Raw genomic sequence first — 16,428 nt, forward strand, 5'->3', positions numbered from 1 at the left:
GTATGTGCTATCCTGTCCGTGTGATGGTGCATGTAAAAGATCCCTTGCTACTAATTGAAAAAATTTGCAGGTTTCTTCTCTAAGACCAGGCAACATTTTGTTCAGTATCGCATCGCAATTTGCTTCTCAAGTTTCATAGATCACTATACAATTCTAAAACATTAAACGGTATTGACTAGAAATATCACTAACCAAGATTTTGAAAACAAAATGTTCCCAGATGATGATTAATAAATCAATGTGCTCTGGTGGCGATGTTAGACAAAACAAACTTTAACTTCTTTTTTTCTCTCTTTACAGGCTCTGTCTGAACCGAGAAAACAAAAGCTGGAACTGCTGCGCCTTGCACTGACTCGGAACCTGTCTCGAGCCATCATCCACGAGGGAACGATTGTTCCTTCTTGACAGTGTCATGTTTTGGAAAGCAAATAATGTGACTATTGCTGGCACAGAATGTTCATAGAGCATTTCTAGGTAGAAGAGCACTACAAGTCAAAAGAACTTAAACCAAAGAGAAGGCATTAACACCAGGGTGTCGACATGCACAGTTGATTGGGAAATACTTAATTTTTTTATAAATTAATGTTCATGATTATATAGGACACTAATAAAATATTGGTGAGATTATTGATCACGGGTAACAAGTATTTTATAACATACTCATAACAATAATTAGTGGGGTTGGAAAACCTGAAGACAATTTTACACATTATTTTGGACATAATATTGAAAGGATCTTGGACTGTTTTAGACACCACTTTGGACAGTTTTACAGTTTATGGAAGACACAACAAGAATATACATTACAATGTTTCAGCCTTGCTACTTAAGGAAAGATGTAGTGCATTTCCCTCTATAAGACTTATGTCAAACTTGCCAAATGTTTGACATCTAATAAGCCGTTGATTAATAAATCAATGTGCTCTAGTGGTGTTGTTAAACAAACCAAACCAAATTTGGGTTTTTTTACTATGTTTCAAGTAACACCATTTTACAAATTTAAATCTTTGACTTACACTGATTGTACACAGGTTTGTCCTTGGGATTATGCTTAAGCATTCATTATTGATCATCACTGCAAGGATTTGTGGACAACAAGTCTCCTCATCTAGTAAGTGATGTTAGGATGAAACAGGTTTAGGTAACCAGGTTTAACATAACATTGTCAATACATGGTCTAACAAACTACAAGATATTTATCATGTTGTTAGGAAATGTTTTATATAAAAGGACATTTTGTTAATAAAACTATCATGTTTTGCTACTTATTGTTGGTGGAAATTTCTTTTTATTAGCAGAAAAGTGACTTGATTATGTTTGGTAATGGGGCATTCCATGTCAAATCAATCACTTTTAGGACTCTCCCTCTCAGATTTCAATGAAATTTGTTACCCCTATAGTAGTATGTGAGAAAACATTAGAACCAAAATTTGATATACAGGTCATTGAACTTTGACCTCATTCAGGTTACCATCCATTTTCAAAAGGCTGCAACCTTTGTACTAACTGAGGTAGAGAAAAAAAAAATCCATGCACCAAACTTAAAAAAGTTAACTCCCAAACGTTAGTTGAGATATTTTTCTCAGACTACTGTAGTGTACCAAATTTCATAGAAATCTGAGAGGGTTGGTCCTAAAAGTGATTTTTACACAGAATGCCCAAAATGTGTCATACAGATAACACTGCAGAAAATCTCAGCAAATTTGTAAGTTTTGACTGAGAAACTAGCAGCGATTGAAATTTAACAATATTTATAAAAAATAAAAAAATAAAATTTTTTTCTCTGAATATGGAATTTCCAGAAATATTTAGTCACACATCACAGTTATGCTGTCTGGATCACTTGCGAGTAACAATGTGGTTTACAGTTACGAACCCTAAACAGAACACTGACCATAAGATTATGAGTATAATCCAAAAGCCATGAAGGAATGGCGACTTCATCCGATTCCTACTATGATCTATATTTTCATTCTTCCTAGCATAGTACACAAGAAGCGTTGGAATCACATATTGTATTCCTACACCAGCATAGGACCCTGTGATGCCTACTAGAAACTCTACTTCATTCGTCCCAAAGGCAATAGCTATCGGTGGGAGAATTGCCACTAGCGGAAACACAAGTCTGGTTAACACCCAATGTCGAGGCGAGTCTTCCTTCGAGAACAGAGTTGTGATGTTGTTCCTTAACGTTATGGAGATGATCGGAAAGTTTGTACTCAACGTAAACACCGGGAACAGCGCGAGGAAGTACTCAAAAAAGGCCACGTCAGTTACGCTGTTTACGCCACAGTCGTCGGGTAGGAAATTGAGAGTGTATATGTCCTGTATGGTTGCGAATGTGAAGATTCCCGTGAAGGAAAGCAGAGCGTAGAAGCCCAGGATGAGCAGGTAGTCCATGGCGAGGACTCGGTACAAGCTGGATTTGTCTCGGATCGGTGTGATCAGGGACGGCAGGGAGTGGTGACACATGAACGAATACACGCACACACCAAACAGGTTGGGCACGCCAGATATGTCGGCAATCACTGGTCGACCTTGACCTTTGTGGTGGGCCAGTTTGTTGATGGCCAGGATGATCATGATCCCAAATGCTGAAAGACAAAAATAAATTATAGCCATTTGTTTACATCAAATATAAACTCTGGACCAAGAAAAAAGTTCAGTTTTAAGAGGTATCCAGTTTAGAGAGATTCCCTTCATTAGTGATATTTAAAAAGGGTGGTAAAATATGTCCGGTTTTGAGGGAATTCTGGTTTATAGGGGGACTGGTTTTAAGAGGTTTCACTGTATATACATGTATATATGATACAGTGAAACCTGTCTAACCAAATCACACCGGGGACCTGATATTTATCTAATTTAGAGAGGATTTGGTGATCAAAGGGTTGTGTTTTAGAATTTATAAAATTCCGGACCATGAAACTTGGCTGGTTTTAACATGATTCCGGTGTGTTCATGGTCCAGTTTAGACTTAAAGGTAAAGATACTTATAACAACTAACCCACTGTCCTGGACAGACAGCCCAGATAGCTGAGGTGTGTGCCCAGGACAGCATACTTGAACCTTAATTGGATATAAGCACGAAAATTAGTTGAAATAAGATACTTAAATGGTATATCAGGGTTCAAGTTAGACCCCTAAAGTATTGGCAACTTGGTAAATTTTGGCAAAATATCTGCTTATAAAAATGTTAAAGTCTAGACTGAAAGTCTCAAATCGTAATAACCTCTTGAAACTTTTTAACGACATGACAATGCATGCAAATAGATTCCCAGTCTGCAGCTCGTCGCGGTAAGACGTGTTTGTGCAAACTGCATGTGCTTTCGCGGCTTGACTTTGGGATCCTTCACTTTTGTTGTTATTGTCAATTTGTTTTTTTATTGGGATGTATGCGGCCATTGGAACTGATTGAACGCTGGAACACTTCTCGTTTCAACAGTCTGCACCACCAGGTTGGATTCTTTTTTAGCGAGATTCCTTGCCTCCACGTCATTTCTCCGTCTGACTATGTTGACTTGTATTTTTCGTGACTTGTATGACGGCCATTCTGCAGAACGCCACGGTTGTTCGCGTTTAGTCTCTACATGTCCGAGCCTGTCCTAGCAGCACTGGAAGATTGACCGCCCCACTATAAGAAGAAATAGGAAGCGGGGTCGGCCCCTACTACTTTTTTTTTTTTTTAAACTTCACTTTGTTTTATTGTGATACCATCTCGTATCCTCCAGAGTCAGGCCCGTCAGCACCACTAGACCAACCCATGACAATTGGAAAATACCCTAGTCTGATTCTCTCTCTCGTTCAGACGGATCCGGCTTCTCAAGATCTGTATTTCAGCACAGCACTACACCTTCAACGTCTTAACGAGGCCACTCACGTAGACATATAGATCGGACTTTAAAAGTTTTAGACCTTCGTTCAAAAGTTGATGTCGAAATTACTTTCTTTTTTAAATTTAATAGTAGAATTTTCTTTATTAGAGATGCGCATCAAAATTTTAAAGGCCCACTATTTAATTTTTGGATGTAAATTTCAAAATTGTCCGCTAATTTTTTCTGTCCCAGGACAAGCTCCTGGCTATCCAGAGACAGGACCCGGGATGGACATGCTCGAAACTCTAGTGGTATATGAGCTTGTAAAAATTATTTGCACTCACATGCAAATATTTTTTTACTTCATTTTCTGAAGATGGACGTTTATGCAAAATTACTGATTACATTTCTACTTTAAAAAATTTATGATACAGGGATGAAAAACAAATCTTCAGGGTGTTGTGAAGTCTATATGGTGTTGGGGAAGTCTAACTTTTCATCAAAGAATTTTCATTTATTCTGTCACTGTTTAAAACAAGAATGGAAAGCACTCACCCAGCCATCTGGCCAGTGTTGTGGTGATCTGGAGGTATTTTGTCTTCTGTATGTTGAAGAATGCAAATGGCCCCACGGTTAGCAGAAAACAAGCCTGTAAAAAAAAATACATTAAAACTCAGAATACATGAGCTTTCAACAAACTTGTCATTAGTAGTACTTTTACAATATTGTGACAAAGTTTAGGAGCTACACCTTTTCTAACATATATTTTTTTATTCTGCATATTGTTCACACACATACATATTTTTAAAGTATGGCTATAAAGATGATTATTTTGACATTAGGCCTGGAGCAAGAGGAAAATTACTGACATCACATTCTCTTGTACCTTAAAGCAGCAAGGGATTTTTATATTAACTTTCTAACAGACAAGATTGTACATACCACACTCTTTGATGTACCAGTCATGGAGAACAGGTTGGGATAGGAACACGTCAGCACAGGAGGATTGATCCTATCACACTTCAGACGAGCACTCTACCATTGAGCTACGTCAGTTCCATAATATGGCAACATACAATAGGTAAACACCACAGTCTGTTTTACAATTGAATAACTATAACTAGGCTTTATCGGGTGAAGGTAACAATGGAAAATTTCTCATTCGACTTGAACAGGATAAAGCCAATATGCTACGTTATTATCTTTATCCTGCAGACCATAAAAATTAAGGGGTAAATCTATTATTTCTGTTATTTCAGCTACATTGTACGATGTCTTAGAGTTCAAATGAGCGATTATGTAATGTAGCTATGTATATATTTTTGACTTTGCTTTATCCGTCAACATATAATCTGTCAATAGAATCCACTTTGACTTTCATATAAACACGGGGGGGGGCAGGACGTAGCCCAGTGATAAAGCGTTCGCTTGCTGGGCAGTCAATCTATGATCGATCCCCGTCGGTGGACCCATTGGGCTATTTCTCGTTCCTGCCAGTGCACTACGACTGGTATATCAAAGGCTGTGGTATATGCTATCCTGTCTGTGGGATGGTGCATATAAAAGATCCCTTGCTGCTTATTGAAAAAGAGTAGCTCATGAACTGGCAACCGCAGGTTTCCTCTCTCAATATCTGTGTGGTCCGTAACCATATGTCTGACGCCATATAACCATAAATAAAATGTGTTGAGTGCATCATTAAATAAAACATTTCCTTCCTTCATATAAACACTGCAAAGTGTCTTACAGAATACCTATTAGAGTTACATGTAGTGCTGCAACGATAAACCGGTATACCGTGATAATTGATCAGCTCGATACGAACCGCGGTACAGTTTTGCGTAACGCGATTTTTTTTCCTTGTAACTTATTTGATTTGAAATAGGCAAACAAACAAACAAAAACTACATCATTTTATTAATTGGTGATGACAGGAAATGTAACAATCACGTCAAGCGTAGTCGGCTTACTTGTTGGCATACGAAGTGATAGGTCGGTTATACTTGGTTCTAACTTCTAAACAAAACGTGTCAAAAGTCCAGTGAAAATAACCAGTTAACGATAATTACAAATAAATGTTTTGTTACTTACACATTATCATTCGTTGTTTCCTTTATGTTGGAATACGGCTACGGCTACGGCTATCATCTTCAAAGAAATAAACCAACAAATGAGAATCACCTTTCGCTGTTTTTCACTGAACTCGGAATACTTCGGCCGATCGTTCAAAATACCTCGGCTAATAACCTCGGCTCTGGTTCGGTCGATCTGGCGAAACATTGTGACTCAATACGTACATTTCCGTGTTAAGCGAGCAGCAACGGAAAAGCCCGATAGTAAGGATTTCCGAATGTGACAATTTATGAATAGTTTGACCATTCACAGTCTGGAGCTCCACGCGGTAAGACGTGTTTGTTTCGCTTGTGCACACTGCACGTGCTTTCGTGTGCTCGACTTGGGGGGTCCCTCATTTCGTTGTTTTTGTCAGCGAAATGAAGTTTTCTACTGGAATGTATGCGGCCATTGGAACTGATTGAACGCTGGAACGCTTCTCATTTCGACAGCCTGCACCACCAGGTTGGATTCTTTTTTAGCGAGATTCCTTGCTTCCACATCATTTCTCCGTCGGACTGTCGACAGGTTTTTTTCGTGACTCGTATGAAGGCCATTCTGCAGAACGCCACGGTTGTTCGCGTTTAGTCTCTACATGTCCGAGCCTGTCCTAGCAGTACTGGAAGATTGACGCCCCACTCTAAGAAGAAATAGGAAGCGGGGTCGGCCCCTACTACTCTTTTTGTAGACTTTACCTTGCTTTATAGTGATACCATCTCGTATCCTCCGGAGTCGGGCCCGTCCGCACCACTATACCAACCCATGACGACTGGACTATACCCTAGTCTGATACTCTCTCTCATTCAGACAGATCCGGCTTCTCAAGATCTGTATTTCAGCACAGCAGTACACCTTCAACGTCTATCGACTGTCAATCTAGGGGTTTTCTTGACGGGATGCAACCTATCTCGTCCCTTTAAGCTGTGCACCCAAATGGCCTTAACGAGGCCACTCGCGTGGACATATCGATCGTACTTTAAACTTTTAGATCTGCGTTCAAAATTTTATGTCGAAATTACTTTTTTTTTTTTTTTAATATTATTAAATAGTCCAATCCTCTCTTCTTTCTCTTATTTAATTTTGGACTTTCCTTCTAAAATGCTCCAAATTATATAAATATTCGGCCAAGCAGTCAATTCTTTTTTATTTTTGGATTGTAACCTTTTTTTTTCTTTTTTTATTCTATTAACTTTTTTACTAATTGCTATTTTCAAAATTCTGCCCATTTTCATCCCCCCCCCCCCACCTCCATCCCGAGTCAGGCCACCGATCTTATCGGAGGTCGGACTCGGGATGGGCGTGTTCGAAACCCTAGTGGTATATGGACACATTAAATTAGTTATCATCATCATCATCATCATCATCAATAGTTTGACACCGTCACGCCAGTGTTCTAGTAGACTAGTATTGTGTTAAAAAATAAAAATATGGCCTAAAACATTTAGCCTGACAGCTGAAACTAATAAAGATCATTAAAAAGTTATGCCTTCTATTTTCATTAAAAAAAACCCAACCCATAAATAATATCAATTATATTGCAATACATATTGCAATACAGTTTCTTATATCGCAATACAGTTTTGACCGTATCGTTGCACCCCTAGTTACATGTGTAGCTTAAACGAGTTTAACAAGAGGTCATTCAGAAACAAACCACAAATATCCTGTAAACATCCATCCTAGAGAGGGAAATTGATCTCCAACAGGGGTCAGTGTCGGCAAAAGTGCCATTGCAGAATGTCAGGTTGGATAAATTTGGACGCCATGTACTGAAAATATATAAAGTTGTCATCTTTGGAGGGGGGTCCTAAATTGCAGCAACTGGATACAACAGTCTGACAGGAACATACAACACCATTTACTGTGTCCCATAACTTTACTGACTGAGTGAAGTAATCTTTAATTAGGCATTTTATTGTAGGCCTAATTATCATATGGTACTATTCACACACTGAACAAATCATTAGTCAACTGCCATTGTTGTTATGTACTTTATTTTCTGTGTTACAACTTATTTGTTTTTTATTCACTCCGATAAAATGTTAATGAAACAAATTCCTTTAGAATTTATATCTTGGTAAGCCAGGTAAACGAGAGAAATTTATAAAAGATTATTAAAATTTTAAAACTTTTTATTAATTAGTACAATAGCAAAACAGAATCTCTGTGATGTTTACAAACAGAAAAAGAATGAAAAAAGTGTTAGGGTTTCTTTTTTTTATCCATGGTTTTCATGGTCTTTGAAACATAAAGCTACAGAAACTTTAAAAAGTACCAGACAGTATCTCGTAGAGACTTTGGGACGGCTGCAGCATATATAGACAGGTCTCCATACAGGTAAATGGCAATACACAGGTAAAACAGCTTCTCTCCAACTGAAACAAAAACAAAATAGTGGAATTTATTACCCATTTTGTGAATGTCTGGGTGTGTAGTACAATTTAGTTGCTAAATGACATAATTTTGGTAAGCGGTGTCAGTTTCCTTGGTCTTAGCTCTGTGCATTTGCATGTCTCCTATAGAATATCAGGTTACTACGTTTTGATATCGTGGTTATTTGGCGTGGTTTAGATAACGGTGTAACAGCGAGCCTGTTACACCATTATCGAACCGAGCCAAATAACCACGATATCAAAACGTAGTAACCTGATGTATTTTTTTATCATGCAACCCCTTTCAAGTTATATTTTTGTAATATGTTTTGGTCAAAAGTGGTATAGAAAGTATTAGTTTTATCGTGTAGAAACTACTACTGGAAGTCGGGACAATAGCAGGTGCCCGAAAGCCTCAAAATTAGGTGTTACCAAATTTTAAATAAAATACTTGATTATATTTCAAAGTCTGTTGTGTCAAAACATTACAATTTTTGTACCTTTTTCTGTGAATCTAAAATCAAGTTTATGTGTGACCTGAAGAAGATCTACATCACTGGCTGCTAGTGACTGTGACATCGGACACAGTTCCAATGTAAACATTCTTTGCAGGAAGATACTTGCTTTTTTGTTTCAAAATGTTTAATTCAAAATGCTGGCTAGTTATAAATGGAAGCGAATAATGGAGAATTGAAAAATAAGAGATAATTTGACATTACAGGAAGTGTAATTGTTATATTTATACAGTTCAACAATTATTGCTGTAAATGGATGTTTGAAAAATGAGAAAAACACCTTCCTGAAAATTTAGCAAACTGTCATGTAATTGTCAGATTTTACATCACTTGAAGGTTGATAAAAAATTAAATATCACACTTGTGATTGCTAGATATAATTTTTATGAAACTTGTATAGCATTCTATATGTATCTACCTGATTCAAGTATATATCCATATTCACTTTTTTAATAACATCAAATAATTTTGCTAAAATTCATATTTTGAAAAGATGTCTGAACCGTAAAAGCGAAGGAGAAAGAAGGAAGTTGCTGTCACATGACCGGAACAAGAAGCAGGGGACTCATTGGAAGATTTAAGCCATGTCATTGACTGTTGGGATGTTTGGAACAGTCTATTGAAATAGGGGGAAATGCCATTGGTGAAAGGTCAGGTGAAGTCCAAAAGAAATATCCATATTCACTTTTTATTAACATCAAATAATTTTGCTAAAACTCATCTTTTTCATGTATGTGTTGGGAATTGATTGGAGTTTTGTCATTGATAATTAATTACAACAGGTTTATACCAACTGATCAACTTTCATTTATACAATCATTTAGAATTATATGCACTAAAGAAGGAGGTGAATTTAGGACCATACATCTATTGTCATGTTCAACGGGATAAAGACTACAAAACGCTACTTTTACTTTTCTCGGGTTTATTTTTACATACACATGAAAACAAACACAAACCCCAGCATATTTATGTTATATAAATCGATTATGAATTTTTGTAATTGATCATCACATTGCTCAATGCATAACCAATCAGTTAATTTGCAGTTAAAATTGATCACTGGATCACCACTGCATGTAACATATACATAACAGGGCCCAATTTCACAAAACATCGTAAGCCTAGTTTTTTATTACTATTATAGTGTAAGAAATATAGTTAAAAGTATACATATTTCATTTTCTTTTGTCCTTAAAATGTCAATTTTTTGCAATGATTTAATTTTGTGTGTGAAATAGATGCCAAACAGATGTAAATGTATGCCCGGTATAACTGCTAGTCGCAGACGTAAACTTATGTTTTGTGAAACAGGCCCCAGTAGTGTATCATTTGTTATTCTAATGATGATGATCAATATAATTATTCAAACCATTTGTATAATATACAAAATTTGTCACTTTTGTGATGAACCACAAAGTATAGTACGGCAATTACCTACAAAAAATAATAAAATATAATATTATGTAATTAAACATACCGTAATAAGCAATATACTCGTCGACCTCCGTGGTGTTGTGGTTAAGCCATCGGACATAAAGGCCTGTAGGTACTGGGTTCACAGCCTTGCAGCGGATTTTAATGACTCAATGGGAAGGTGTAAGACCACTACACCATATTCTCTCTCACTAACCACTAACAACTAACAGACTGTCCAGATAGCTCAGGTGTGTGTCCATGACAGTGTGCTTGAACCTTAATTGGATATAAGCAGGGAAATAAGTTGAAATGAATGAATGAACTCACCGGGGTTGAAAAATAATTTAGCCATCTGACCCTGTAAACGAAGAAAGATCTAATAAATATGTATAAAAAAAATTTTTTTAGGAGTACCATGTAATAAAAATAAACAAAACTACATTAATTCACATTTATAAAGTATACATTTATCAGTTTTAAATGTTTAAGTGAAAAATATTTTTTTATCATCTCTTTTTCTAAGTTGTGCTCACCAAATGATTTACAATATACATGTATAATATTTTGTCTAAGTTATCCATGTAGAATGTTGAAGTTTAAAAAACAAATTAAAAATGAAACTTACCATTTCCACTTGCTTTTTTATTTCGAAAGTTGAGACACAACCTAAAACAATAAACATGGTAAATCCAGTGGCAGATCCATAAAATCCATTTAGGGGGGCCCCAGTGACATGAGGTGGAATGCCAAGGGAACTTTGGCGGAGATCTGGAGGGGGATCGTTAAAAAAATGAAAATTAATATATAATAAAATTATAAACTATCGCAAAATTTAGTGGGTGCCTGGCAGGGCTCGAAATGCAGTGTTAGTACATGCACCGGTGCATGCTGATTTTTGCGTGTGCATGTAACTTTAAAAACTGGGTGCACACGGTGCATGCTAATATTTTTCAAGTACTGTTGTCTACCAGATTCAGACTCAAGTTGTTGAATTTTGCGTGTGCATTTCGTAATCTGTTCGCCACATGAAAACGATAACTTTTATCTTATGGGCGCATCCATTTTGTATCCCATAATCCTACTTACAACAATGGTGCCCTTTCGGTCATTTCCGTGAAATATATTTGCGAAAATTGCCGGCAATATCTCGGTTATATCCGTGAACAGTATTAGGGAAGGTGGTCGAGACCGACTTTGGGGTATCCACGCGCATAACACAGTTGTTGTCGTCACTGAAAAATTGAACTCCGCCAGATCTGTTATAATACAAAGTACCGTAACCGCCTTGAACATTTTCGACCTCAGATATGGGCACTTGATCAGATGATTGCGAACGTGCAGGTGCGTTACTCGCGTAGTTGACTCGAAGTCAGCCAGTGATTATTTCAATCGCAACTTCTCGTCGAATTCCGTAGGCATATTATACCAACAGATCTTATCGAGTTAAAAAAAGTTGATAACTTGCTCAATACAAAACACAAATATTCGTACGTTTTTGTAATAGGCCTATTATAGATTTCTGTAAGGCCCCCCCCCCCCCGACAGTGACTGTGATTCAGCATGGATGTCAGACAGTGATACTGATAGTGACAATTAAGACAGTTAAATTAAAAAGAAAATGATAATCAACACTGTAATCAAGGTAATTAAAATAGTATTTTCCTCATTGTTAACAGGATTTACCTTATTTTTGGTGCATGCAGAATTTTAATGGTGCATGTAACTTTTTTCCAGCATGCACCTGGTGCATGTAGATTTTTTTTTTTCATTTCTAGCCCTGGTGCCTGGGCCTCTGGCCTACCCCCCCCCCCCCCCGATCCGCCTCTGAAATCACTTAGGCACTAATTGTTTTGAGCATAGAAACTCAAACAAACAATATAAAGAAAGGTAAGGAATATTTAAATTGTATTTGTATAACTAGTTTCCAACTGAAGAAAAGTATTAATTACATTAAATATCTATTGATTTTTTTTTCTGCCACAACTAGTGCTGGTAATAATGACGTATTAGACAGCAATTTTTATTAATATGAGCCAAGATGAACAAAACATTATGTATTAAAAACCAAAGTACTGTTTGATTGTTTGTATACCACTCCATATTTCTCCGAGATGCAACAATGCCACTTTTCAAAACTACAGACAAGCCTACAATCTATCCTAATGTGTATCAATTTAAGTTTTTTCTATTCAAATCATCTTATTAAAAACATTTATCTTGCAACCACCATTTCTATCAACAAAATATGATGACAGATAAAGTAAAGTCATATCTGTATAGTAGTGGGATAGGACTTTCGACACGCATAGCTACATTACAAAATTGCTCATTTGACCTAGGTTATTGTACAATGTGGCTGAAATAACAGAAATAATAACTTTTCCCCTTAATTTTTATGGTCTGAAGGATAAAGATAATAATTAGTTAATGATGTCGGATATCTGCTTTATCCTATTCAGGCCAAATGAGAATTTCCGCTCGGCAAAGCCTCGTTGAATTTACCACTTTTACCATCACAGGATAAAGCAGATATCCAACGTCATTAAGTAGTTATTCTCCATATATCTCAATGTTTCGGTATACCAGTACTTAAATCCTAATGAAACTCTTAAAGAGTAGTAAAGGCACCTTCATGCTATTTGAAAGATGATAAACAAATGGAATTTTTAAAGATCCACAATTTATTTATTTCTGTGTACCTGGTTGTTGTGGTAACAGTGGAGCTTTCTCATCAACTTCATCTTTATGTTCAATAATATTTTCATTTCTGTGATGTTTTTGAATAGTTTGCTCATCATCCTAAAAAATAAACCCTGGATGTAATAAACATAGCAAAGATAACAAACATAGCAAAAATCAAAGGAAAAGACTGGAATATTTGTTTAATGACAGGCCCGTAGCCATGAGAGAGGGGTCATTTAGGCTTATGGTGAGGCACAAAGTGCCTCACACAAGGGCGCAAAGCACCCGAGTTACTTTAAAAAAAGCAACCGACCCCCCATTGGCTACGGGCCTGAATGACACAGTTTAAATTACGGCTATTTGGTAATTTTACTTAGTTTTTTTTAGACATTTGGTGATGAAAGGGAGGACACCTGCTTCTACCACAGTATGGGTCTGAAGGCCACTGTACATTATGTATTAAAGTTTGTTTTGTTTAGTAACACCACTAGAGCACAATGATGAATTAATCATCGGCTATTGGATGTCAAACATTTGATAATTTTTACATATAGTTTTTAGAGAGGAAAACTGATATACATTTTTCCCATTAGTAGCAAGGGATCTTTTATATGCACCATTCCACAGACAGGATAGCACATACCACGGCCTTTGATATACCAGTCGTGGTGCACTGGCTGGAACCAGAAATAGCCCAGTGGACCCACCGACAGGGATTGATCCCAAACTGACCGTGCATCACGCGAGTGCTTTACCACTGGGCTATATTTATGTATCAATGCTCAGAAAAAATGGCTAAAATGACCAATGGGATATGTGAAGTACTTACAGTACATAGAGGTAAAAATCTAAATATTGTAAATCTGAAAATCTGGCTTCAGCTTGAACAATCACACACACATGCAAGGCAATATCTAATCTAAAATAACTGGAGGGGAAGGAGTGAAGTAAAAAAAAAAGGGGGCGGGGGGAGGGCATATCAATGTATTTTTCTGGGGATTAATGCAACTGTTCTTCCTGCTCCTCTCTAGATGTAGTCATGCTATGTGCATCATACATGTATATAATTTTATTAGTCCCCTACCAGTCCATCCTTCTATCTGTCCATCTGTATGTTCATCTGTCCCACAAATAGTTTTCTGGATGGGGTTTTTCACAATGCCTTTAAGTTGAGATATTGAGCTGAACCTTGGTGTATAGCTTTATTGTGTACTCTTACACACAAGTTTCACTTTTCATGATGATATACCCATTTTGGACAGAGTTGTGGTCCTTGAACTTAGGAGATACAAAGATTTGTTTTCCAGACTCTTTTTCGCAATTTCATTATGTGAGCTGAAATTTTGTGTATAGCTTTATCATTACCCATTTTCTACAGAGTTATGGCCATTGAACTTGGGGGATATGAAAATGTGTTAGGCTTAATGGATGACAGGTATTGCTTTAGCAGTTATCTCAGAATGCTTGTTTTTTGTAATAAACACAACTATCTACAAGTACCAACAAAACCATTGGTAAAACTGTGTGACATCTTGTTTACCCAAAAGAAGTGTAGCGGTATATATAATTACCACAGTAGCAGATGCAGCTTCGTCCTGTGCGAGGACAGCATTTGCTGCAGCCATAGACTCTGTCACAAACGTCACATTCACAAAGCTGAAAGAGAACAGACTTACAAAATCAATTAATATTTTCCTCAGTTTATACATTAAATGTGCACCTTATCAGTAATTAAAACCCTGTCTGTGGGATGCTGCATATAAAAGATGCCTTGCTGCTAATCGAAAAGAGTAGCCCATGAAGTGGTGACAGCGGGTTTCCTCTCTCAATATCTGTGTGGTCCTTAACCATATAACCGTAAATAAAATGTGTTGAGTGCATTGTTAAATAAAACATTAAAATCCCTATTATCAAGCAGGATGGTTCTTGGTAGCAGATATTTTGACTCGGATGGCAAGGGTCAAAGGATTTATCCTTATTAGTGATCACTGCCTTAATCCTATCCTCTTTATGTCACTGGGTTGCCCCCCCAAAAGATAACCTTAGTGAATAATGAATTATTTTAAAAGTATGGGGACTGTAATTTTGTTATTTCACACACTCATTACTACATGGATATATGCCACATTCAGTGAAAATTGTAGGCCCTTAGGACATGGACATTTTTAAAATAACCCAATTCAAAATTGTAAGTAAAAAATGTACCAAAAACTACTTATTTATCTACTATTGTTTACGGCACAGCAGTATCCACAGATAATGAACTAAAAAACAAAATAAGAGACACTTTAAGAAATCACATTAGAAGAAATCACAAAATTAATTTCCTCATGGAAAAAAAAAATTGAAGGGTGGGGAGGTGGGAGAAGAGGCACAGGATGTGCAGTTTTTATGGGCTTGTAATGCATATTCATTACCTCCTTACAGTAAGTGTTACTAGTATTACCTTGCGAATGCCAGCAGGATCACAGTGATAACTCATTACACAGTGTTATTACCTTGCGAATGCCAGCAGGATCACAGTGATAACTCCTTACACAAAGTGTTATTACCTTGCGAATGCCAGCAGGATCACAGTGATAACTCCTTACACTAAGTGTTATTACCTTGCGAATGCCAGCAGGATCACAATGATGAGGCTCACCAACCAACCTGCTGCCTGAAATGCCAGTGGCATGGTCAGTGCCCCTGTACCCACAATTAGGTTGAAAATATACACCAGCCCAACCTGAAAATAATTCAAGGAAAAATATTTACACTTATGAAGACAATATGCAGCTCAGTGATTGAGCTCACCTGAGATGTGATGGTGCCATACAACTAACCCTAACCACTAAAATGGGGGTATTGGTCAGGGAAGTGCTGCTTTCTTTCTATAGTATTTGTACTACAAATTGTTTACTTTTGTGCCGACTGTTTTCTAAATTGCACACAAAAATAGTTGGGTTTATAAAAAAAAAAAAAAAAAAAAAAAAAATCTTTTACTTTTTTTCTTACATCAAATCAAACTGAATTTTTTTTTATCAAAAAAAAACATTGTTCATGGAGGCAGCTGGGACGGACTATTGAGAAGTAAAAGGCTGCCAGTTATTTTTATTTTATTATTTAACAAATTATTTCCTATCAAGTGTTTATTACCAAACCAAATAAACTAAAATGCAATGAGAAAATCTAATAATATTAGTCAAATTACAAAACAATCATGACAATGGCCCAATGGGGTGTGTGGATTCCTGCGATGGATACGGGGAGCACTTGTTTCAACACTGAGTCTGACAACAGTTTAACAAAGTAGGCTAATATTATTAACGAATGACCATAATATGTTTGACTTACTGGAGTTGAATATTTAGTTTCTTCTGCCATGTTTGGTTTTTTATTCTGTTAGGTTACTTCATTCATTTCTGCTTCTTTGTTCACAGTTGTTCTGTATTTCTAATACACAGTCTTGTCTAACATTATTACAACTCGTGACAGGCGGAAATAAAATAGTTAACTATTGGAAATATTAGAGTA

The 16,428-nt window shown here is 36.7% G+C and overlaps 2 protein-coding genes across 3 annotated transcripts in view; one reads left to right on the forward strand and one right to left on the reverse strand.

Annotated features, from left to right (window-relative positions):
- LOC121380145 (nuclear pore complex protein Nup85-like) overlaps window positions 1–1,264 on the forward strand; it is a 48,542-nt gene extending 47,278 nt beyond the window's left edge. The window contains exon 22 of the mRNA XM_041508932.1: window positions 301–1,264. Within this exon, the coding sequence (XP_041364866.1) occupies window positions 301–405 (105 nt within the window). The 3' untranslated portion in view covers window positions 406–1,264. The remainder of the gene's footprint in view (window positions 1–300) is intronic.
- LOC121380146 (transmembrane protein 104-like) lies at window positions 1,206–16,403 on the reverse strand. Of its 2 annotated transcripts, XM_041508933.1 has the most exons (10): window positions 16,249–16,403; window positions 15,519–15,640; window positions 14,484–14,568; window positions 12,930–13,029; window positions 10,856–10,896; window positions 10,558–10,588; window positions 8,200–8,299; window positions 7,579–7,693; window positions 4,368–4,461; window positions 1,206–2,594 (listed from the first exon to the last, which is right to left on the reverse strand). In XM_041508933.1, the coding sequence occupies exons 1-10, from the start codon at window positions 16,276–16,278 to the stop codon at window positions 1,840–1,842; spliced, it is 1,473 nt and encodes a 490-aa protein (XP_041364867.1). In that variant the 5' UTR covers window positions 16,279–16,403; the 3' UTR covers window positions 1,206–1,839. The 2 variants fall into 2 exon arrangements, with proteins under 2 accessions (XP_041364867.1, XP_041364868.1); XM_041508934.1 differs by lacking the exon at window positions 15,519–15,640 and having other exon boundaries at window positions 16,249–16,383.
- Window positions 16,404–16,428: the final 25 nt, after the last annotated feature.

The sequence above is a fragment of the Gigantopelta aegis genome, chromosome 8 (genome assembly GCF_016097555.1).
Source record: "Gigantopelta aegis isolate Gae_Host chromosome 8, Gae_host_genome, whole genome shotgun sequence".
Classification (NCBI taxonomy): Eukaryota; Metazoa; Mollusca; class Gastropoda; order Neomphalida; family Peltospiridae; genus Gigantopelta; species Gigantopelta aegis.

Bases quoted from the DNA above. Each gene is read 5' to 3' on its own strand.
- LOC121380146 (XM_041508933.1), bottom strand. From the start codon at position 16,278: ATGGCAGAAGAAACTAAATATTCAACTCCA. The intron at 15,641-16,248 runs GTAAGTCAAACA...AATTATTTTCAG, and splicing joins AAACTAAATATTCAACTCCA to GTTGGGCTGGTGTATATTTT. The intron at 4,462-7,578 runs GTTTGTTTCTGA...TTTTTTTTACAG, and splicing joins ATGTTTACAGGATATTTGTG to GCTTGTTTTCTGCTAACCGT.